This window comes from Doryrhamphus excisus, chromosome 21, assembly GCF_030265055.1.
Source record: "Doryrhamphus excisus isolate RoL2022-K1 chromosome 21, RoL_Dexc_1.0, whole genome shotgun sequence".
Taxonomy (NCBI): Eukaryota; Metazoa; Chordata; class Actinopteri; order Syngnathiformes; family Syngnathidae; genus Doryrhamphus; species Doryrhamphus excisus.
The window spans coordinates 10,444,945-10,470,461 of NC_080486.1; the positions used below are offsets into that span (position 1 = coordinate 10,444,945).

Consider the following 25,517-nt stretch of genomic DNA (forward strand, 5'->3'; position numbering starts at 1 on the left):
GTTTCCGCACACGGAGCGCCTCAGCCACAGCTGTTTGCCGTTCCCATGACATCTGGCGCGTTGGCATGACGAGGGATAATGCCGCCGTTTTGCACTTTGCCGTACATCCCACCTTCTTTCACGCCACTCCGACGTATGAAGCAACAAGTTAAAAAAAAAAAAAAGTTTGTAAAAGTGTCAATTTGGAGAAAGGACGAGCGTGTATCTTGTAAACCTGCAAGTCCAGCCTGAGGGAAAAGCGAAGTATGATTTAAGGTGTTGGCAGACGGTGGGAAATAGGAAGCGTTGGGCAACTTCCAATACTTGGAAAGCAGCGCGTCCTTTGTTAGGTGTTTATAAACAGCTCCCTGTTGATGTCACATGACACTGGTCTGACTTATGGAGGTTCCCGTGCATGTAAATCCGAAAATATTCCCTGTAACGCTGCTTGCTAATGGATGGTTAGAGGCTTGTTATGATACTTGCCCTGGGAATAATAACATTCCTGCAATAAATACCGCATGATGCTTCACTTAAAGGCATTTGTCCGTCAGCAATGACTTTTTCTGGGTCGTGACCTCTGGGTGGAAGTTGGAGGGGGTCTAACGGGGGACAGGTGCAAGCCTGTGATGATGTCAGAAGTAGAAGAAGGCAGGGTACACCCTGGACTGGTCGCCAGCCAATCACAGGGCACATATAAACAAACAACCATTCACACTCACATTCATACCTATGGACAATTTGGAGTCGCTAATTAACCTAGCATGTTTTTTTGGAATGTGGGAGGGAACCGGAGTAAACCTCCACACAGAGATGGCCGAGAGTGGAATTGAACTCGGGTCTCCTAGCTGTGAGGCCTTCGCACTAACCACTCATCACTAACACCACATAATCCATAGTGCAAAATGTTAGTATAATTATGTTAGAATGCTAACATGCAAGCATTAGCATGCTCACACCTAGCATAATAGCGCAACGTGTTTGTAAAGATCCTATCCCTGAAAATGCTAGAAATGTTAGTATAATTATGTTAGCATGCTAATATTGACGTGCTAGCATGCTAACACCTAGCATAATAGCGCAAAGTGTTTGTAAAGATCCTATCCCTGAAAATGCTAGAAATGTTAGTATAATTATGTTAGCATGCTAACATTGACGTGCTAGCATGCTAACACCTAGCATCACAGCGCTAAGTGTCTGCATAACTTCATATTTATGACAATTGTTTTTGGAAACCGGAGTACCCGGAGAAAGCCACGGGGAGAACATGCAAACTCCACACATAGTCGAGGGTGGCATCGAACTCGGGTCTCCTAGCTGTGAGGTGTGTGCGCTAACCACTCATCCACTGTGCAGCCCATAAAAAAAAACAATTATTCTTATTAGTATTTTATTAATTTATACTACATTCCCTCATTCGGTGACCACATGTTTATTTACTCAACTGCAGAGGGTAACAGGCATCATTTAAGTAAGGCATTGGAAGGGGAAGCATAAATATACTGTATGTCAAATTCAACTTAACTGCAGAGGGTACCAGGCGTCTATTAGCGGTCAGGTTTATTTGGACTAATTAATTTTGCCATATAATTAATTACAATCATAACACATATTTGGAATATTAAGTCGTATGAGGTGATTTACTCAACTGCAGAAGGTACCAGGCATATATAAAAAAATATTAAAAATGAATAATGATAGATGAGATGATGCTGTAAGTAACTTTTGACTTTTGGTAACCTAGCAACCAAATTAAAGGACTAAAGGATGTGGACAAATCCAGAGAAACTACAAGCGCTTCATTTGTGCTTGGACTCGATGGCCTTCATGAGCGGCACCCAGCGAGACACTGTCCCGCCGCCGCTGCTGCTGATGGAGCGTTTGGGCGTGCACACTCGAGGCCACATGCCGCCCCTCTTGTTCACGGGACCGTCGTACTCGTCCGCCTCGGACGTGATCTCCATCTTCTGGATGATGAGCTTCAGCAGGGTGTGCTGCTTCTCCAGCATGTTGGACATATCCTTCATCCTGGGGACGCAATGATGTTGCTTAGCATAAACACTAGGGGGCACTAATGCATCACTTTAGATTACAGTTATTATTACCTGCACTTCTGCTTTTTCAGCTCATTTTCCAATACCGTGCATCTTTGTGAAGCGGCCTGCGTGCGCTTCCACGCGTCGTCGCCGTCCTCCCCGCCTGATAATAGTTGCATTATGAAGTGCTGCAATTAAAAAATAATAAAAAAAAAATATTTAATTAATGTATTCCCAAAAAGGCGTTAATATCATACCTTGGAGCACTTCCGGTTAGGATGAATGACGATGGAGCGTTTGTCGGCTCGTTTGATAAACCAGTAAGGCAGCTTGTCTTCCAGAGCGGTGTGGAGATCGATCTACAGCGGGGCAAAAAGTGCATTTTTCAACCAAATAATTAATCACGACAGTGGTCGCCCCACAGGGTTGTGTTTATTAAAGACTACCTTCAGAAATTGGGAGTAGAAAGAACGCCATTTTGGGTTTTAACCCAACAACGGCTGTGGGATCAGCACCGCTGACTTAGTCTGTCGGTGTGTTAAATGCCATCCCACAACAGTGTGTGACCAGAATGACTCATTTGAGTCGTTCGGTTTACTTCCTGTTTAGCTGTTCATTTCAAATGGATTGAACGAACATAGGGGAAATTTCCATTTTATTTATTTACAATTTTCATTACTCAAATTAGTGTGATTGGCTAGCGACCAGTCCAGCGTGTACCCCGTCTCTCGCCCGAAGACAGCTGGGATAGGCTCCAGCAACCCCCGCAACCCTCGTGAGGATAAGCGGTAGAAAATGAATGAATTATTCAAATTAGACAAAAAGCAAGACATTTGTTTCTCATGACAAAATTATTGAAAAATGTTTTTGATCCCGAATTAATCTTAAAGTGGACCTTTTTCCACTTTTATGACCTATAAATGTCGTTAGAATGTTGTATTCTTGTGTTAAACAATGCCAAAGTTTCAGATAATGAGGTTTGGACATTCGGAAGTGAGCCCTAAAAAAAGTTTGGGACGGCTCAAAACGCTCGGTTTCAAAAGGCGTGGTAATATCGTTCCTTTTGTGATGTCACAGAGGGACAGTGTTACTTTAAAAAAAGTAATTAGTTATAGTTGCTAGTTACTTCTCAAAAGAAATAACTGAGTTACTCCACTACAAAAGTAACTAGTTATCAGTAAAAGTAACTATCCCCACCCCCCACCAACTCAACTTCTCTGATTGGCTGAAAACGCAATCTTACTAAACCTTAGCCAATCCTCATTGCTTATGTGCTCTAAACACCCGCCCACCCAACTTCTCTGATTGGCCGAAGACGCAATTTTACTACGTAATTAGTTAGATTACCCGTTACTGAAAAAAAGCTAACACCGTTCGTAGCGCTATTAACCGTTATTCCCATCACTGGGGGTGGACTTCCTTAAATGGTCCATACGTAGGTAGCACATTGGGCATGTGACCAATCACAACGGAATCTGCGTTTACGGAATAGGTGCAGATTCTGGAAAATCTAAAAAGTTTTCTGTGCGGGTTATTGTGTGTAGCTGCTCTATAGGAGACCACAACTCAATACAAAGTGTCAAAAATTTAGCATAATATGTCCCCTGTAAATATCGTTATCGGCTGATATCGGAAATTGAGAGTTGGGCAATATCGGAATATCGTTTTTTGGCAAAAAAATTATTAATAATAATATTAATCATAAGCAAATACTTGGACATTGACATACCTGCATGGCTATTCTTTTCATTGCAGCGTTTTTCTGCACTTCGGCGATGTCTCCAACCGCCAATCCGATCTGCAAAGCGACACAAAGTGGCCGATAAGGTGAAAGGTCGAGGGGAGGAGCCTGTTCTGTTCCCTTCATCGGGTCGCGCTCACCATCAGATTGACGAGCAAGATGGGCATGAGCAGAACGAAGGACGTTAAAATGAACAACGTCAACACATCGAATGGAAGCTCGTTGTTCAGATAAGCATCCAGGAAGTTGTTCTGGTAGTTGAGCTCCCCCACCATCATGACAAAGGACTGCATCAGCGCCAGCGGCAGGTTCTCAAACTCTCTCTGTGGGGGGGAACAAACTCACCAGTGATGTTTGAAATCAACTAAAACCATCAGTACGGCGTTCCCGTACCTGGTTGAGCATCAACGCATGGAACGCCAACGCAAACGCCAACAAGAGATAAAAGAAGAGCATTACGACTCGATACAGCGTCCGCATGATCTCGCCGAACATCACAACGTAGATGCCAATACCCTCAAACCTGCAGGAAGAACAGACCCGGTCAAGTGGGCGGCCTCCATGGATACAATCAACAGAACTTTCCAAGGTACCTCTGGAGATAGAGAAGAAATCCAACCCAGGATTGTAAAACCGCCATGGCGCCTGCTTGCCAGTGCAAAGAACCTTGCGCGTTTGCCATTAGAGGGATAACGAACAGAAGCGAGAAGATGGCGGAGAACCAGTCGTTTTGGTTGGAGGAGTCCTTGAGGTAGTTCCAACGCTGACAGGAAGAAAACGTCAGTAGGATCCACTTTGTTTGTTTGGGTTATTATTATTATTATTATTATTATTATTATTATTATTATTATTATTTACCTGCTGTATTATCTGCAACACTTCCTTAACTATGGCGTAGATGTTCATGACCAACACCATCACCATACAGAAGGACAGGAACAGACTCTGCTACTCAAAAAAAAAAAAAAATAGGGGGTCATGACAGAAAAGGAGAACCAACTTTGTTTATATTTGAATTTTCAAGCATAAAAATGGTGAACGGTGGTCAAGTGGTTAGCGCGCAGACCTCACAGCTCGGAGACCCAAGTTCAATTCCACCCTCGGCCATCTCTGTGTGGAGTTTGCATGTTTTCCCTGTGCATGCGTGGGTTTTCTACGGGTACTCCAGTTTCCTCCCACATTCCAAAAACATGCTAGGTTAATTAGCGACTCCAAATTGTCCATAGGTATGAATGTGAGTGTGAATGGTTGTTTGTCTATATGTGCCCTGTGATTGGCTGGCTGGCGACCAGTCCAGTATAAACCACGCCTCTCACCCGAAGACGGCTGGGATAGGCTCCTTCTCACATTCCAAAAACATGCTAGGTTAATTAGCGACTCCAAATTTTCCAATAGGTATGAATGTGAGTGTGAATGGTTGTTTGTCTCTATATGTGCCCTGTGATTGGCTGGCGACCAGTCCAGTGTAAATCCCGCCTCCCACCCAAAGATAGCTGGGATAGGCTCCTTCCCACATTCCAAAAACATGCTGGGTTAATTAGCGACTCCAAAATGTCCATAGGTATGAATGGTTGTTTGTCTATATGTGCCCTGTGATTGGCTGGCGTCCAGGGTGTACCCCGTCTCTCGCCCAAAGACAGCTGGGATAGGCTCCAGCGTCCCCCTGCGACCCTCATGAGGATAAGAAAATGAACAAATGAATTGAACTACAAATATAAGGCATTGGGAAAACCCATTTAAGGATGCCGTTATGATACTACAATGATGACTACTGGTCATCAGGTGTCAGTAATGACACACAAGCACAAGACTCGATCGCCAGAACAAGCATCACACAATAATCCTACTGTTACAGCTTATTTACTCTTAATTTAATGGGTAACAAGAATGTAAATATGACTATAGGGGTGCTATTTCATGTCTAGAGGGCTCTAATAATGTACAATTATAGACAATTGTAGACCAGTCCAGGGTGTACCCTAACTCCCACCCAAAGAAAGCTGGCATATTAGTCTTGGAGCACATGGCTTAATCAATATCTATCAAGTGGTTGGATGCCATTCAAGTGGAATTAATCCACGGCTGCTATATTTATTGAGCAAACGCTTGTTAGGGTCACTTGATGGCTTGTTTAAAAAAATGGGAGAACCAAACCCAGCTAATGTGTTTACCCGAATATAAGACAACAGGTCCTGAGGGACCACGGTCTGTTCTAATTTCATTGTGTTTTACCTCCTTCAGGGACACGGGCACCATGATGAGTTGACGCTCGCCCGTTTCTGTGACGTTCATGGACGGCCTCAGAGCAACGATAAGGTGAGTCAGCGGCAGCAAACCAAGGAGGTACAGGAACATGTTGAGCATGTGGGCCGTGCTCCCGTACGCCTCCCTGCATAGCCACACAAAGACCAGAGAACCACTTGTGGAACCACAGGATTGCAATCTAGCTGCGACTTTGAGTACCACATCTACAGTATCTGAGATGTGATAGCGAGCACTCACCACTTCATGGAGAGGTACTTTTTGCAGACCGGATGGTTGAGGAGCTCAAGGCGGTTGTATTTCACCATCGCCTGCAAGGAGATGCAGACACGATTTTCATGACTTTTGATTCAACTTGACAATATACATAATTCAAGACTTAGGACCTGACTCGGACTTTAGTCTGATGACTTGAAAATACTTTTCAGTGAGTAAAACGAGTCCCCATTTAAAGTATTCCATTTACGTGATTGTTATTATGTCATTTCCAGCAAAACAACACATTTTCCCGCATAACTATTAACGTCCAATCAGCTTTAAGAACGAACAACAAGGGTTTGAGTGTCAGACCAAGGGCAATCATCGACATAAACAAAAAAAAAATAATTGCATTGTGCAAAACCGGCAACGGTTTTTATATACAGCGCTTTAACACATAGTATCAAATGGTGATTAATCATTATTAATTTGCACTGTGTGATTGATTAGATTTAGAAAAATGTGTCATCCCTTTGACATCCCTACTTTTGTTTAGTTTTTGCCAAATAGTGAATTAAATGGTGATTAACCATGATTAATTAATTTGAAAGCTGTGATTAGATTTTTTTAATGTGTCCTTTGACATCCCTACTTTTTTGTTTTTGCCAAATGGGGATTAATCATGATTAATTAATTTGAATGCTGTGATTAGATTTTTTAATGTGTCCTTTGACATCCCTACTTTTGTTTTGTTTTTGCCAAATAGTGAATAAAATGGTGATTAATCATGATTAATTAATTTGAAAGCTGTGATTAGATTTTTTTTTAATGTGTCCTTTGACATCCCTACTTTTTTGTTTTTGCCAAATGGTGAATCAAATGGTGATTAATCGTGATTAATTAATTTGAAAGCTGTGATTAGATTTTTTAATGTGTCCTTTGACATCCCTGCTTTTGTTTTGTTTTTGCCAAATGGTGAATCAAATGGTGATTAATCATGATTAATTAATTTGAAAGCTGTGATTAGATTTTTTTTTAATGTGTCCTTTGACATCCCTACTTTTTGGGTTTTGCCAAATGGTGAATCAAATGGTGATTAATCATGATTAATTAATTTGAATGCTGTGATTAATTGGAGTTTTGAAATGTGTCCTTTTACATCCCTACTTTTGTTTAGTTTTTGCCAAATGGTGAATCAAATGGTCATTAATCATGATTAATTAATTTGAAAGCTGTGATTAATTCGTTTTTTTTAATGTGTCCTTTGCCATCGCTACTTTTGTTTTTGCCTAATGGTGAATAAAATGGTGATTAATTAATTTGAAAGCTGTGATTAATTCGATTTTTTTTTGTTTATTTTTTGCCAAATGACAGCCTTAAAAAGGCTGATATTAGTTAAAAGAAGAAAAATACGCTTACGTTAAGTGAAGCTAGGGGCTGAATCCGATGGGACTTGTCCACGTCCTTCTGCATTTCAAGGGGAGCTTGGAGCCATTTGAAATCATACTCAATCTGTTGAGCACAGAGGTTGCCTTCACGTCCTTCCGTACACAACGCAATCATGTGTGGCGAGCTTACATTGTAGTTGAGGCTGTTATGGTCGTCCTCAGACTCCCTCACGCAGCAGTCCAACAGGTGCTGAAGAGCAGAGGAGTCACAGAGAGGGACTTTTAATGACTTTTGGAGGAGCCGTAGTGGCTGTGATACACCACGGAGGCAAACCTTGTAGGTCTCAGGCAGATATTCGATCATGTCGAGTATGGGGTTTCGCTGAGAGGAACCGGGTTTAAAGAGGATCAGAGCATCCTCACACCTGCCGGGACAACATATATGATGGCGCTGCTCGGTCGTGCCGCTTCCTCTTGACATACCTTTCGCTGTCAATGACAGAATTGACCACATCTTGTCTTCCGTTCTGCAGCGCCTCGTGGAGGAACGACGTGTTGTTCTTGTTCAGCGTGAACTCCGCGGACCGATTCACCAGCACCATGACCGCAGCCACGTGGCCCATCCTCGCCGCGATGTGGAGGGCGGTGTTCTGGGGTGGCACACATGGTCGTAAGTCAATCTTTTTAATCCATATTCACACATTCATGTGTAGCAAAAATTTAAAAATCTGCGGTAAAGTGAAAATATTCAGCAAAAAGATTGTCATTTTATGAGAATAAGAAATAACATCATTTTAGTAGCATTAAATAAAAAGATTGAAGAAAGTTATTTTTGTATTAGGTTGAGGTATAAAATTTATTAAAAATGGAAAAAAATCTATTAAAATTATAATAAAATTAAACAACAGTAAAGGACAAATTGTCATACTTTTCCAGGAGAAAAAAATAATATTCTAACAAGAAAAATGTCCTTTTAGTAGCATAGAGTTTAAATATTTAATACAAATATTTTTTAAAGTCATAATACTCTGAGAAAAAATAAGGTTATAATATTTGGAAAATATGGTTAGGGTAAAAGTTATATTATAGTAATAAAGTCAAAATATTACAGTAAAGAATATTACTGTAATGGAAAAAATATATTATAATTATATTGTATTATAAAAAGTTATATTATAGTAAAGTCAAAATATTACAGTAATGAATATTACTGTAATGGAAAAAAAATATATTATAATTATATTGTATTATAAAAAGTTATATTAAAGTAATAAAGTCAAAATATTACAGTAATGAATATTACTGTAATGGAAAAATTTATATTATATTATAAAAAGTTATATTATAGTAATAAAGTCAAAATACTACAGTAATGAATATTACTGTAATGGAAAAAATACATTATAATTATATTGTATTATAAAAAGTTATATTATAGTAATAAAGTCAAAATATTACAGAAAGGGAAAAAATATTTTATGGGAATTTTTTTTACATTTTTTATATGATTTTTTAAGTTGTAATATTATGACAAATATAAAAAAACAAATAAAATTGTAATTTTAAGAAAAATTAATGGGAGTAAATTGGAATAAAGTCATAATATTCCAAGAAGAAAATATTTTGGAAAAATAAAAAATAATAACTGAAAAAAATGGCAAAGAAAACGCCAAAGTTCATAATAATAGGCTTTTTTTCAACATCACAAATATGAGATGCAGTTTTCATGAAACAAATCTACATCATCCAAGTGGCCCTTGCACACACACACCAATATGTGGCCCTCGGTGGAAAAAATTTTGGACCAATAAATGTATACCCCATCTTCATCTGTTTTATCTAGTAGCTTCATATTGGCCGATAAGATAATCTCCATGGTTTGAGTGAATCCCTCGGAGGCGGCATGGTGCAGGCAGGTCCAGCCCTTGTAATCACTGCAGACAAACAAACATTAAGTATGGTCATGGGGAAATTGGTTGTGTACATAGGACTGCACATCAGCGGATGTGATTAAATGTGTTGGAGTTTTACCTGTGAAAAAGAGCACCTTTGCGCAGCAGCAGTTCCACCACCTCCGTGTGCCCCCCTCTGGACGCCAAATGTAGAGGTGTCAGGCCGCGTTCGTCACCTTCGTTCAGCAAGCGCGAGTCTTTGATGGTCTCTAGTAACCTGTGACACGTATTAACACGTCCATACCTGCAGTGACGGAGAGGGGGAAAAAAAACGATAAGCAATACCTACCTGATTAATTAGATTTTTTAAGTGTCTTTTGACATCCCTACTTTTGTTTTGTTTTTGCCAAATGGTGATTAATCATGATTAATTAATTTGAACGCTGTGACTAATTAGATTTTTTAAAATGTGTCCTTTGACATCCCTACTTTTGTTTGGTTTTTGCCAAATGGTGAATAAAATGGTGATTAATCATGATTAATTAATTTGACCGCTGTGATTAATTAGATTTTTATGTGTCTTTTGACATCCCTACTTTTGTTTTGTTTTTGCCAAATGGTGATTAATCATGATTAATTAATTTGAACGCTGTGACTAATTAGATTTTTTAAAATGTGTCCTTTGACATCCCTACGTTTGTTTGGTTTTTGCCAAATGGTGAATAAAATGGTGATTAATCATGATTAATTAATTTGAAAGCTGTGATTAATTAGATTTTTATGTGTCTTTTGACATCCCTACTTTTGTTTTGTTTTTGCCAAATAGTGAATCAAATGGTGATTAATGATTAATTAATTTGAAAGCTGTGATTAGATTTTTTTTGTTTGTTTATTTTTTGCCAAACGACAGCCTTAAAAAGGTTCATATTAGTTAAAAGAAGAAGAAAAAGACGCAGGTCAGGGGCGCTCAGGGGCCAGGAGCACGGGTACGGTGTCTATAACTCATAAGTGGTATTATGAGCCTCCTTGGCCTTTAAAGCAGTGCCACGCTAGGACTGGAAGAGCTGTCTAAAAGATTTAAAGCATGATATCATAGCACGGCTTTTTATTCGCCCCTTAGCTCTCCTGGAATGATTGCGCCTAACGTACAAGTCAATGACAAAAAAATGGTGGATGTCCACTCATTTCACACTCTTAGTTATAAAAAAAAAAAAAAAAAACTCACATATGCCTGGCTAATTGAATTCTATTCTAGTCCTTTGAGTCACTGCGTAATGGAGATGTCACGGACGATTAATCCTCAAAAAAGCTTTTTTTTTTTTTTTTGCGCACAAAAATTGCCGCCTGGTCTGAAGCGACAGAACATTGAGGTATCTTCTAAAGAGCACTTATGTTGATAATTTGTTCTCATCACGCTGTTGTTCAATTATATAGATGAAAGATTTGGCTGGTGGAACATCGTGACTCAAGCCTCAAGTCTCCAAGGCTCCATATTTTAACGGTTATGCTTCTGCCGAGTCACTGATCGATAAGCAATCTTTTTTTTGTATTTTATCATATGGCGTAAAAGTGCCACAAAGTGATCCGCAGAGTTTTTGATTATTGATTTGCACTTAAAAAATAGCACAGCGAGGAAACTGTAAAATGATAAATGCTGTTTATATCTGAAATTTTATCCAAGGGGAGACTGAGGGCAGAAGGAAAATGGGCCGCTGCAGCTAAGAGGCTACTAAGGAGAAGCACAAAAGTAGGGCAATAACACTTTTTTTTTACATGTGTTGGTGATAGGGCTGTCACTTGATTAAACATTTTAATCAGATAAATCCATTTTCAAATTAATCATGATTAATCATCATATGGAACGATGTCTGAACTGAAGAGAGATCTGAGGAATTTTTGATGATTGATTTTCACTTTTAAATAGAAGAGCGAGAAACATTTAAAAAAAAGATGGTTCTCCTGTGTTTGATACAATTTTATCCAAGAGGAGATTGAGGGCAACTGCAGCTAAGAGGAGATTTTGGAGTGTAATTTTGCAGATTATTATTTTTTTTAACATGTGTTCGAGATAGGGCTGTCACTCTATTAAATATTTTAATTGGATTAATCAGTTTTCAAATTAATCATGATTAATCACCATTTTGAATGATTCCTGAAAAACAAAACAAAACACATTTTTTAATACTGGTTCTCCTGTGTTTATACTTAAATTTTATCCAAGAGGAGACTGAGGGCCACGGCAGCTAACAGGAGACTTTTGAGTGTAATTCTGCAGATTATTTTTTTTTTACATGTGTTCGAGATAAGGCTGTCACATGATTAAACATTTTAATTGGATTAATCTGTTTTCAAATTAATCATGATTAATCACCATTTTGAATGATTCCCGAAAAACAAAACAAAACGCAAAACAAAACATTTTATACTGGTTCTCCTGTGTTTATACTTAAAATTTTATCCAAGAGGAGACTGAGGGCCACGGCAGCTAACAGGAGACTTTGGAGTGTAATTCTGCAGATGACTTGAGTAGAAACGGTGCAAACCGACTCACTCTGCAGCAAAATGCAGGGCGGACTTTTTATCCTTGGACTTGCACGCGAGGCCCATCTGCCCCGAGAGTCCCAGCATGTTCCGCACCGAGTCGTGGATGCCCAGCCTGCATGCGTAGTGGAGCGGGGTGCAGCCCTCGTTATCTTCACAGCTCAGCAAGGCCTTGACGTTGTTACGCTAACAACGACACCATAGGAACATGTATGAATAGAAGCGCGGCGTGTGCTAAAGCAGTCATGCGGCTTACATAAATAAATACGATGCTATAATAAACAAGAAGATGCAGACTACACACTTGCACTTTATATGAATCGCTTTAAGTGCATGAAGGTCAATATAGAAATAAGATGCTAATCTTTTAATGGCAAAAACAAACGCAGGACGCAGGGCATGCATATTTTAAAAGGATACCTGCAGAATGTCTTCTGGGAGGTTTTTCAACCCCTTCGGTTGCAGGATGGCCAGGTGGAGGAAGTTGCAACCGAATTTGTCTTTTAGATTGACGGTCGCCCCTATAGTAAAAATAAAACTGATGAGGCTATCTCGTATGAATGTCCGTTTTGGCTATGCATGTACGCACGGCGTTACCATTACCTTTTGACAGCAGCAACGCCACGGTTCTCCAGGCCCCGCAGCTTGTAGCCACCAGCAAGGGGGAGTTCCCTTTACAGTCAACGGAGTTTACCTCGGCGCCCTGAGGAGATAATTTGGCACATGACCCTAAAATATGTATCCCCATATCTCTAGTTTCTGTCAACTGGCATTTTGGAGTGTAATAATTAAAATAGTTGAAACTGTAAAAAAAAAAAAAAAAAAAAAAAGATGGTTCTCCTGTGTTTATAGATGCAATTTTATCCAAAAGGAGACTGAGGGCGACTACAGCCAAGACGAGATTTTGAATTTATTTATTGTAATTCTGCAGATTACTTTTTTTTTTTACATGTGTTAGAGATAGGGCCGTCACATAATTAAACATTTTAATCAGATAAATCCTTTTTCAATTTAATCGTGATTAATCATCATTTGGAATGATGTCTGAAACTCAGGGAGTAAAAGTGTCACAAAGAGATCCGAGGAATTTTTGATTATTTATTTTCACTTAATATAGTTGAGAGGGAAAGTTAAAAAAAAAAGACGTTTTTCCTGTGTTTATAGAAATATTATCCAAGAGGAGACTGAGGGCGACTGCAGCCAAAAGGAGATTTTGAAGTGTAATTCTGCAGATTACTTTATTTATTTTCACTTAATATAGTTGAGAGGGAAACTTAAAAAAAAAAAAGACGGTTCTCCTGTGTTTATAGAAATAATATTATCCAAGAGGAGACTGAAGGCAACTGCAGCTAAGAGGAGATTTTGAAGTGTAATTCTGCAGATTACTTTTTTTTTTTTAAACATGGGTTAGAGATAGGGCCACATAATTAAACATTTTAATCAGATAAATCCTTTTTCAAATTAATCATGATTAATCATCATTTGGAACGATGTCTGAAACTCATTGGGAGTAAAATTTTTGACGATTGATTTGTACTTTAAAATAGTTGAGTGGAAAACTAAAAAAAAAAACAAATTCTGGTTCTCCTGTGTTTTTAGATACAATTTTATCCAAGTGGAGACTGAGGGCAACTACAGCTAAGAGGAAATTTAGAAGTGTAATTCTGCAGATTACTTTTTTTAACATGTGTTAGAGGTAGGGCCGTCACATAATTAAACATTTTCATCAGATAAATAAATTTTCAAATTAATCACGATTAATCAAGTCACCTGGCGCGTGGTGCATCACTAATTTAAGATAAACAGCCTGCAGAGCGTCATTTCCTGTTGCGCTGTTTGCTCATGTAATGACTTGACAGGTTTCTCTCCCCCCCCCCCCCCCCCCCCAAACAGCAGATGGTCAAGAAATAATTGGTTGCACCCTTTAACATTTACACAGCTAATAAGTGACTAATACAATGCAAATGTATTAGTCACTATTACCATTCATTAAAGCAGCTCGTCTTCATTTGGAATGAATGACGCCAACATTATTGCCGTGTATATTTGTACGTGTGAACCTTGTTTACCAAAGATATGAGGTAGTCTGCTAGCTCCACGTGGTCAAATATTGTAGCCCTGCAAAAGAAGGAGAAACAGGCGTTGTGTAATGTAATAATATACATGAGTCATATCATTCATTTCACAAGCAGATGGTGTATTGGTTTTTCATCTCATAGAGTGACGTGAGGTACAGAATGATTCCTGAATAGATGAGGACATGAACTCACCGTGAGACTCATTAGTCTCTCTTCGACCACCAACCTTTTATAAAAGTACATTGCGCAACAGAACCAATGTTGGAATAGCGATAAACCGGCATTAATACGGCTGTTAATGACACTTTTCCTCATAAATTATAATCTTGTTGTCATTTTTATTGATTTAGAATTAACCTTAAATAGAGAAGCACTCCCCCCATATTTTGATTGACACCAAAATAATATTCATTCATTCATTCATTTTCTACCGCTTTTCCTCACGAGGGTCGCGGGGGGTGCTGGAGCCTATCCCAGCTGTCTTTGGGCGTAAGGCGGGGTACACCCTGGACTGGTGGCCAGCCAGTCACAGGGCACATATAGACAAACAACCATTCACACTCACATTCATACCTATGGACAATTTGGAGTCGCCAATTAACCTAGCATGTTTTTGGAATGTGGGAGGAAACCGGAGTACCCGGAGAAAACCCACGCATGCACGGGGAGAACATGCAAACTCCACACAGAGATGCCCGAGGGTGGGATTGAACCCTGGTCTCCTAGCTGTGAGGTCTGCGCGCTAACCCCTAGACCACCGTGCCGCCCCAAAATAATATTCCTACATTTTTATTTATATTTTGTAGAACATGTTGGAAACGTGCACTTTCTACACAGAGATAGCCGAGGGTGGAATTGAACCTGGGTCTCCTAGCTGTGAGGTCTGCGCGCTAACCACTCGAACGCCGTGCCGCCCCTTGTTAAAGAATCCTTTTTAAAAATTCCGGAATCCAGACGGTGATGCGGACAAATCACTCCCAAAATTGAATCAGTTCTTCCATATCCCATTTCCGACAATTTCTGAACATTTTGTCCAAATTTATTTAAATTTATTTTATTAAAAAAAAGTTATTTGGAATACAAACTTCCAGACTTCCTTATATAGTTCATAACCAATTACAGTGGAGTGGGCATGCCCGAGTGGGTGGAATAAATGAAAACCGTTTTGTAAGGAAGCACAAATCCACGGAAATACAGCTGGAATAGGTGCAGATTCTAGAAATTCTAAAAAGTGTTCCTTTGCGGGTTATTGTGTGTAGCTGCTCTATAGGAGACCACAAGTCAAAACAAAGGGTCTAAATATGAATCGGTGAAGATTCTGGAAATTCTAAAAAGTGTTCCTTGCGGGTTATTGTCGGTAGCTGCTCTATAGAAGACCAAGAGTCAATACAAAGGGTCTAAATATGAAGGGGTGCAGATTCTGGAAATTCTAAAAAAGTGTTCCTTGCGGGCTATTGTGTGTAGCTGCTCTATAGGAGTCCACGAGTCAATACAAAGTGTCTAAATATGAAGGGGTGCAGATTCTGGAAATTCTAAAAAAGTGTTCCTTGCGGGCTATTGTGTGTAGCTGCTCTATAGGAGTCCACGAGTCAATACAAAGTGTCTAAATATGAAGGGGTGCCGATTCTGGAAATTCTAAAAAGTGTTCCTTGTGGGGTTATTGTGTGTAGCTGCTCTATAGGAGACCACAAGTCAATACAAAGAGTCTAAATATGAAGGGGTGCAGATTCTGGAAATTCAAAAAAAGTGTTGCTTGCGGGTTATTGTGTGTAGCTGCTCTATAGGAGACCACAAGTCAATACAAAGAGTCTAAATATGAAAGGGTGCAGATTCTGGAAATTCTAAAAAGTGTTCCTTGTGGGTTATTGTGTGTAGCTGCTCTATAGGAGACCACAAGTCAATACAAAGGGTCTAAATATGAAGGGCCGCAGATTCTGGAAATTCTAAAAAAGTGTTCCTTGCGGGTTATTGTGTGTAGCTGCTCTATAGAAGTCCACGAGTCAATACAAAGGGTCTAAATATGAAGGGGTGCAGATTCTGGAAATTCTAAAAAGTGTTCTTTGCTGGTTATTGTGTGTAGCTGCTCTATAGGAGACCACAAGTCAATACAAAGGGTCTAAATATGAATGGGTGCAGATTCTGGAAATTCAAAAAAAGTGTTCCTTGCGGGTTATTGTGTGTCGCTGCTCTATAGGAGTCCACAAGTCAATACAAATATCTAAATATGAAGGACTGAAGAGGTAAATAAAGTAACCCCACCTGTGTAGAGGCGTCTGACAGGCCCCGTCCTTGAGGTTAATGATCTCCTCCACTCGGCCGTAAGAGCATAGCATCAGTTTGACCACCTCGATGGCGCCCTGGGTGCAAGCCAAATGAAGCGGCGTGGACCTGTCGTGCTGCACGCCAGGAAACATACAAATACCACAATTAGTCCGTAATACATCCGGTTATTATTCACAATATTACACCAGTCGCTGTGACATATTGGGTTTGACAGAGCGGAATGTAGTACACACACATACATACATTGACAAAACGTACTTAGTAAAGTATCTCCCAGACTTGCCTGGGATGTGTAACACAAGCCTTTAATGAGATAACCAGGACCGGCAGGAGGAGGCCAATGATTGTTCCACAGTGTAAGTGGAGGTCATTTGTAACAATTTAGCCAGGCCGCTACTCGCTGATCCAAACTCTGGATGCTAGCCCAGAGGATAGACGTGAACATCCCCCACCAGATGGACGCCATTATACCGCTGTGCAAAGCCAACACGTTATAGGCAAAATGAATGGATTTAGGAACCTGTCGCTGGTCCACTTTGGCTCCCATGGAGATGCAGAATCGGATGGTCTCGATGTTCCCGCCTCTCACGGCCAAGTGGAGAGGACTGCTGTTGGATTTGTCCACATAGTTAATGTGGTTGTCAGTGAAGTAGCCCAGCTCCTCTCCTATTGGCGGATAATTCAATAACATAGGATTAGAGCTTTAAAAATATTGTTCCAAAAATGGTAATGGTAATGGTTTCATTTCATTTGAACATGCATCAGATTACAATTGAATGCATCACATAATCAGTTCACAGTTCCACATGTCCAAAAGGAGTAGGAAGAAGCAAAGCTTATTAGATCCTACCCCTCCATCTGGTACTTTTACAATCAGTAACTGTTACATTTGTTCACTTCCTGCTTTCCTAATATAGTTTAAGTTTTTATTTATTTTTATTTATTTTTTGTCACGTAACGAAGTACAAGGTGATATGACCATACAATGACATCATGGGTACCATAGTAACTTCCTGCTTTCCTAATTAGTATTTTTTTATTCATTTAAATGTTATTTAATTTTATTTTAATTTTATTTAATTTTATTTAATTTTATTTAATTTTATTTTTTGTCACATGCCGGTGTACGAGGTGATATGACCATACAATGACATAATGGGTACCATAGTAATTTCCTGCTTTCCTAATTAGTATTTTTTTATTCATTTTAATTTTATTTAATTTTATTTAATTTTATTTAATTTTATTTAATTTTATTTAATTTTATTTAATTTTATTTTTTGTCACATGCCGGTGTACGAGGTGATATGACCATACAATGACATAATGGGTACCATAGTAACTTCCTGCTTTCCTAATTAGTATTTTTTTATTCATTTTAATTTTATTTAATTTTATTTAATTTTATTTTTTGTCACGGGACGGTGTACGAGGTGATATGACCATACAATAACAATGACATAATGGGTACCATAGTAACTTGTTGCTTTCCTAATTAGTATTTTAATATGATTTAATTTTATTTAATTTTATTTAATTTAATTTTATTTTATTTTTTTGTCACAGGCCGGTGTATGAGGTGATATGACCATACAATGACATAATGGGTACCATAGTAACTTCCTGCTTTCCTAATTTGTATTTTTAATTTTATTTAATTTTATTTAATTTTATTTAATTTTATTTAATTTTATTTAATTTTATTTAATTTTATTTAATTTTATTTTTTGTCACAGGCTGGTGTACGAGGTGATATAACCATACAATGACATAATGGGTACCATAGTAACGTCCTGCTTTCCTAATTAGTTTTTTTTTTTATTTTATTCTATTTAATTTTTATTTAGCAAACATCAACTGCTTGTATTGTTTCTTGAATTGGCTCATCGTTGTGCATTGTTTGATTTCCTTACTCAATCCATTCCATAGTTTGATTCCACATACTGAAATGCTACGGCTTTTTAACGTAGTCCTAGCATATAAGTGTTTCAAATGTACTTCTTCCCTGAGATCATATTTCTTCTCACATTACAACATGAAGTAATTGGTTATTTTTAGCCTTATGCATTATTTTAGCTGTTTGAAGATGAACTATATCAGCAAGTTGAAGTATTTGTGATTTTAGAAATAAGGAGTTAGTATGTTCTCTGTAGGCGCCATTATGAATTATCCTTACTGGCCTTTTTTGCAGTACATTTAGCAAGTGAAAATAGTTATTACTTCATATTTCCCCCATATTTCCACACAATAAGTAAGATATGGTAGAACCAGAGAGCAATATGTCACTGCAGGTCTCGTTTTTCTGTCCTACCAGCTTTCAAGATGACTTCCATGGCCTTCCTTGCGCCCGCGAAGGCAGCAGCGTGCACAGCAAAATGGCCGAGCTTGTTCTGCTGGCAGAGCCGAGCTCCGTGTTTTATCTTCGAGAGACAAACAAAACAAAGACGCTTCTTTGTCAGAAGATAACTGCGATGGACGTGCAGGGACTCTCGGATGCTCACCAGCAAGGTGAGAGCGTCGCAGTTGTTGAGGGAGCAGGCCATCATGCAAGGGGTGTTGCCGAGATCTCCTGACAGGTTGTAGTCTACCGTGCTGTAGGAGAGCAGGAGCTGTGAAGGTCCAAACAGTTAATGTCAGTACCGTAGGGGGGTCGGTCATGGTGTGTTCCGTCTTCTGCTCACCTCCACCAGGTTGTTGTGTCCGAGACTGATGGCCAAGTGCAGAGGACACAGCAAGGCTTTGTTAAGGATGTTGGGGTCGGCCTTGAGGTCCAGAAGAGCCCTGCAGCTCCCTGCCTGGTTCTTGTCCACGGCCAAGTGAAGGGGAACGTTTCCGTGGTCGTCGCAGATGTTGAGAACTGCAGAACGTTACACAAACACGCCGCCGTGAAGGTAAACACACTGAAGAGGTTTTCATGATCAATGAAGGCCAAGTGAAGTACCACGCGAGCCCATGACGGCGCTGATGAAGTGGATGAGGCCGACATGGCCGCCGGCGGCGGCGTGATGGACGGGACTGGCTCCGCTCTCATCTTTCTCACTTAGGACCTCAGGGTTCTTCCTCACCAGGTTCTCCAGCAGAGCCTGGTCACCCTTCTCGGCCAACTGACACATAGAATACAATTGGTTAGTATTGCTCAATTAATATTTTTATATTGTAGGTTTTTTATTCTCATAAAATTGCAAGTTTTTTCTCATTAGAATACACATTTTTTTCTTTTATTATTTCAAGAATATATTCAGAAAATTACGACTTTTTTCTGATTAGAATATCCCTTTTTTCAAAACATTTCTGCTATTTTTATTTACTAATTTTCCACTTGTTTAAATTTTTTTCTTGTAAATTTTGTCGTAAAAAATACAACTTTATAGCCATAATATTTTGCCTTTATTCTTATAATATTTTAATTTTGAAATTTCCCCTCCAATTGATTTTGTTTGTCATATTAGGATTTTAATTGTTTTTTGGAATACTCTATGATACTAAAATTATATATTTTTAAGTTTATTTATTACAGTTTTATGCTTGTAAAATTGCAATATTTTTATTTTCTTATCATTGATACCGATATGTGTGAATACAGCATTTTATGCTAATATCAGGCCGAGAAATATCGGTATAAATAATTATCTGACATCCCTATTTTTAACTTTTTATTCTCAGAAAATTTCTGCTATTTTTATTTATTAATTTTCCACTTGTTTACATTTTTTTCTTGTAATTTTTTTTGTAAAAAATACAACTTTACGGCTATAATATTTTGCCTTTATTCTTATAATATTTTAACTTAACTTTTCTCCCCATTGATTTTGTTTCTCATATTCGGATTTTTATTGTTTTTTTGAATACTCTAATACTAAAATTACATTTTTTTACAAGTTTATTCATTACAGGTTTATGCTCGTAAAATTGCAATTTTTTTCTCAATATTTTGATTTTCTTATCATTGATGCCGATATACGTGTATACAGCATTTTTATGCTAATATCAGGCCAAGAAATATCAGTTTCAATAATTATCTGACATCCCCATGTTTAACTTTATTCTCAGAAAATTTCTGCTATTTTTATTCATTAATTTTCCACTTGTTAAAATTTTTTTCTTGTAAATTTTTTTGTAAAAAAAATACAACTTTACGGCCATAATATTTTGCCTTTATTCTTATATTTTTACTCTTCTCCCCATTGATTTTGTTTCTCTTTTTTTTTTAATACTCTATGATGCTAAAATTACATTTTTTTATGCTCGTAAAATTGCAATATTTTTCTCAATATTTTGATTTTCCTATCATAAAATTACTGCTTTTTTCCAATTATTTCAACTATTTTCTTGTAAATCCTCTTCTGGTGATAATGACTTTATTCCCATAATAATAACCTTTTTTCTTGTAATATTACAACTTTTTTTGTGTGTATTTTCCCTTATATTATTACAATGTTTTTAGCTAGCTTACAACTTTTTCTCTTAATATTTTGACTTTATACTTGCAACGTTATTGCTGATATTTCTATTTTTTTCTGTTTTTTTATTACAAGGTACCAGGAGCCAATGATGATGTAAATAATCCGTATTAACGTTGTATCCGATCGATACCAAAAATTGTCTGTATCACTTACCTCTTGTAGAAATATCCTTCCGATTACAAAAAAATGTGGATATCAGTCTCACCTCAAACACATTTAGACACGCCAGGGCTGGATCCTCATCTCCTACGACGTACGTATAGCAACTGGTCTGTCGAGCCACCTCCCTGCCAAAGTTCATCCCTCAGCTGCCGATCAGCGCCGTCGGGGCCCTGCGTGTACCCAAATAGGAAAAACAAATCAGGATGTATAGTGCGGTATCTCCACAACAGATAAGGCCTTAAGCCCATCCTTGAGGGGAAATTGGCCCATATGACATTGTATCTACCAGGAAGGGCATTCAGATCCAGGAGTCAGGGTGTGTGAGGTGGGGGTGGTTGCTAGAGAAAAGCAATTATGTCCCCTGCAACTCCTGTCCTTGGGTGGTCCTAGGTGGGCGACATGGAAAGTAGGATATGGTATTATTTATAATAATTGATATTTCACTCTTTTGCAATGTGTAGTAATGATATATGATATATAAGTGATATGTAATCAGATACATTGATGTTTTCCAGGACGCTCCCATCAATATTTTAACACTTAGCATTTTATCAGCTTCCACGCTTAAGACCGCAAAGCGGAAACGCCCACTAAGAACTTCCTGCTTTCGTGATAAGCCGGGAAACGTGCGGTCATTTTTATTCAAATTAAATGGCGTGATGATGCTCATGATGATGGCGGCGGCGGTGGAGTGGTCGTTTTTCCAGGCAGCGTCTACAAATGACTCCCATTTGCGGTGTTGCTGTTGTAGTATTAATAATAATAATCATGTTATATTGGCATCAGGATGTACAGCAAAAGAGCGCTGCTATAATGCTATTAGGGTTTTTTTTTTTTTTTTTTGCAAGCAGTGTTTATTGAATCCATATGCTAACCAGACAAAAAATGTCTTTGTATTTAATTTTTAAAAATATACATATATATAAAATAATATTATACAATATAATATGGAGTTATTATTTTTCCTGCTATTATTATTATTACCCTTTACATTGAAAACATGATACAATAAAATATAAAGTCAATATATTACATGAATAAAGTCACAATTTTATCAAAATATATTTGTAATAATAGAACAAAAAAATGTGAGTATACACAAGTATACTCACAAATAAATATTACAAGAAAAAAATATAATTAAAAAAATTGGAAAATAAATTGTCTATTTGAAAATTGTAACGTTACAAAAATAAATGTAAAAAATTAATAAAAATTATAAATTGTGAGAATAGGAAAAATGTGACAAAAGTTCAAATATTGGATGTATATATCATATAATATTTATAATAATATATAATATATAATATTTTAAAAAAGCATCATTTTCCAAGAAAAGGTTAATAATATAACCTGATGAATACTGTTTGTATCAGGGGTTTTAACCATATCCAAAAATTTATAAAAAAATTATAAATTCTGAGAATAAAACGGTGATATTACTAGGAAAAATGTGACAAAAGTTCAAATATCGGATATATATATAATATTGAAAAAAAGGCATAATTTTCCAAGAAAAGGTTAATAATATAACCTGATGAATACTGTATGTATCAGGGGTTTGAACTGTATCCAAAAAATTATAAAAAATATAAATTGTGAGAATAAAATGGTGATATTACTAGGAAAAATGTGACAAAAGTTCAAATATTGGATATATATATAATATAATATTACATAATATTATAAAATATATAATATTGAAAAAAGGCGTCATTTTCCAAGAAAGGGTGAATAATATAACCTGATGAATACTGTATGTATCAGGGGTTTTAACTGTATCCAAAAATGTACAAAAAATTATAAATTCTGAGAATAAAATGGTGACATTACTAGGAAAAATGTGACAAAAGTTCAAATATTGGATATATATAATATTATATATAATATTGAAAAAAGGCGTCATTTTCCAAGAAAAGGTTAATAATATAACCTGATGAATACTGTATGTGTCAGGGGTTTTAACTGTATCCAGAATTGTATAAAAAATTATAAATTATGAGAATAAAATGGTGATATTACTAGGAAAAATGTGACAAAAGTTCAAATATTGGATATATATATAATATAATATTATATAATATTATAAAATATATAATTTTGAAAAAGGGCGTCATTTTCCAAGAAAAGGTTAATAATATAACCTGATGAATACTGTATGTATCAGGGGTTTGAACTGTATCCAAAAAAATATTTAAAAAAATATATAAATTGTGAGAATAAAATGGTGATATTACTAGGAAAAATTTACAAAAGTTCAAATATTCTATATATATATATATATATAATATAATATACATATAATATTATATAATATATAAAATTGAAAAAAGGCGTCATTTTCCAAGAAAAGGTTAATAATATAACCTGATGAATACTGTATGCATCAGTACTAATATATATATTTATAAATATAGTACTTACTCTGTGAAGAGGGTTACAGATGGTGTCGCTCAGCCTTGCGAAGCTTCCTCCTTTCTTCTTCCCTCCTCCAGCAGACAAGACGCCGTCCCCCTGCGACCCAATCACTTTCATTATGTTGCAGTGGGCCATGCCCATTTTGGAATGGGAGGAAATACGAGCGAATTCGATACCCCGCAATCTCACTTCTCGTCAAGCACGGCCACAGTAAAGGGAACGTGGCGTGATTCTGTACTTTGTTGTTGCGCCGGAGTGGAGGGTTGGGTGTCTGACATTTGAACAAAGCGACCACCCGGTGTACTACACCACTGTACTGTATATATTGTATATATTGTATACGCTGTATACAATAGCATCCATCAAAACATGAATGCACTCATGGAAGAAAGCAATTTCCTTCTTCCTTCTGCTTTCTTTCTACCATCATGTCTGAAAACAGAAAGAAGCATGACCTTTAAGACCTCCGTGTTGACGGTGGGATTAAGGAATTCTCTTCTGGGGAATCTTTATCAGGCTGGATTATCAGATAAGGTATATCATTAACAAAGGATTATTCAAGTATTCCCACCGGTATCATCAGCGGAATTAGTATCATCTGGGATCACCGCATTGTCAAACATTGCAATTACTCAATCTCCAGTCAGTCAGTTATTTTTTACTTTACCTCTCAAACATGACAATAAAGCCAAGATATTACATCAATAAACATGAAAAAATGTATTATATTTTATGAAAATATATCAGGGCACATAAAACCTTTAATTTTACATGAATAAATGTGAAATATTACAAGAAAAACTCATCATAATGATTGGAAATAATACAAATAATATTAATAATTCAGAAAAATATTCATGTTACGAAACAAAACGGTAGAAAATGAATAAAATAAAATAAAAAACAAGATAAAACATAAATAAAATAAATAAACACTAGAAATTATTCTGAAACCAAAGCTGTGTTATTATGATGGGAAAAGAAGTAAAAATATTCATGAATTTACAAGAAAACCTGTAAAACAGTAGAAAATAAATAAAATAAAATTCATAATTCAGAAAAATATGTTACAAAACTCAACTAAACTAAGATAAACTAAAATAAAATAAAATAAACACTAGAAAGTCTAAATATTCATGAATTTACAAGACAACCTGGAAAACCGTAGAAAATGAATAAAATAAAATAAAATAAAATTCATAATTCAGAAAAATATGTTACAAAACAAAACTAAAATAAAATAAAATAAAATAAACACTAGAAATTATTCTCAAACCAAAGCTGTGTTATTATGATGGGAAAAGAAGTCTAAATATTCATGAATTTACAAGAAAAAATTTAATTTAATTTAATTTAATTTAATTTAATTTAATTTAATTTAATTTAATTTAATTTAATTTAATTTAATTTAATTTAATTTAATTTAATTTAATTTAATTTAATTTAATTTAATTTAATTTAATTTAATTTAATTTAATTTAATTTAATTTAATTTAATTTAAACAAAACTACAAATTATTCTGAAACCAAAGCTGTGTTATTATGAAGGGAAATAAAGTCTAAATATTGCATACATTTACAAGAAAACCTGTAAAACAGTAGAAAATGAATACAATAAAATTAAATAAAATTAAAAAATAAATAAAACATAAATTAAATAAAATAAATAAAATAAAATAAACACTAGAAATTATTCTGAAACCAAAGCTGTATTATTATGATGGGAAAAAGAAGTCTAAATATTACATGAATTTACAAGAAAACCTGTAATTTTATATATATACGTATATATTTATATTACAGCAATGGCCACCGGTCTCACACTGTTGTGTTTACTTGTGTGGGAATATTTAGCTTCTCTTTTCAAAACATGTCTTTTTTTATGTTTATTCCCCCATTTCTTTCTTTGTAGTACATGGAACTCATATTCCTTTGTAGGCTTCAGTCGTGGCTTCAGATGTGGCGTGTGTGTGTGTGTGTGTGTACATTTTTTTTCCCTTTTTTATTGTGTGTGTACATTTAACCACTATAAACTAATATTTGCCCGGTTATTGTTCTCCAACCTCACATGCTGCA

At 36.6% G+C, this 25,517-nt stretch overlaps 1 protein-coding gene and 1 long non-coding RNA gene across 2 annotated transcripts in view; one reads left to right on the forward strand and one right to left on the reverse strand.

Moving 5' to 3' along the window:
- Positions 1-19,722, forward strand: part of LOC131108830 (uncharacterized) — a 53,444-nt gene extending 33,722 nt beyond the window's left edge. The window contains exons 7-11 of the long non-coding RNA XR_009120547.1: positions 3,771-4,507; positions 5,998-6,072; positions 8,138-8,274; positions 18,713-18,906; positions 19,089-19,722. This is a non-coding gene — a long non-coding RNA (uncharacterized LOC131108830). The remainder of the gene's footprint in view (positions 1-3,770; positions 4,508-5,997; positions 6,073-8,137; positions 8,275-18,712; positions 18,907-19,088) is intronic.
- Positions 1,446-23,538, reverse strand: trpa1b (transient receptor potential cation channel, subfamily A, member 1b). Its single transcript, XM_058060160.1, has 29 exons — positions 23,448-23,538; positions 21,310-21,409; positions 21,067-21,193; positions 19,340-19,502; positions 19,080-19,255; positions 18,900-19,007; positions 18,710-18,818; positions 16,919-17,064; positions 16,375-16,511; positions 14,107-14,155; positions 12,641-12,740; positions 12,458-12,558; positions 12,048-12,223; positions 9,636-9,800; positions 9,424-9,538; positions 8,088-8,254; positions 7,939-8,029; positions 7,795-7,854; positions 7,636-7,728; positions 6,259-6,329; positions 5,989-6,145; positions 4,615-4,704; positions 4,350-4,519; positions 4,150-4,279; positions 3,897-4,079; positions 3,745-3,813; positions 2,273-2,374; positions 2,085-2,203; positions 1,446-2,007 (listed from the first exon to the last, which is right to left on the reverse strand). Exons 3-29 carry the CDS (start codon positions 21,160-21,162, stop codon positions 1,779-1,781), a joined length of 3,372 nt encoding a protein of 1,123 aa, XP_057916143.1. The 5' UTR covers positions 21,163-21,193; positions 21,310-21,409; positions 23,448-23,538; the 3' UTR covers positions 1,446-1,778.
- Between the last annotated feature and the right edge of the window lie 1,979 nt (positions 23,539-25,517).

Bases quoted from the DNA above. Each gene is read 5' to 3' on its own strand.
- trpa1b (XM_058060160.1), bottom strand. From the start codon at position 21,162: ATGAACTTTGGCAGGGAGGTGGCTCGACAGACCAGTTGCTATACGTAC. The intron at 14,156-16,374 runs GTGGGGTTACTT...CTTCTTTTGCAG, and splicing joins TGTCAGACGCCTCTACACAG to GGCTACAATATTTGACCACG. The intron at 8,030-8,087 runs GTATGTCAAGAG...TTGTCCCGGCAG, and splicing joins TCTGTCATTGACAGCGAAAG to GTGTGAGGATGCTCTGATCC.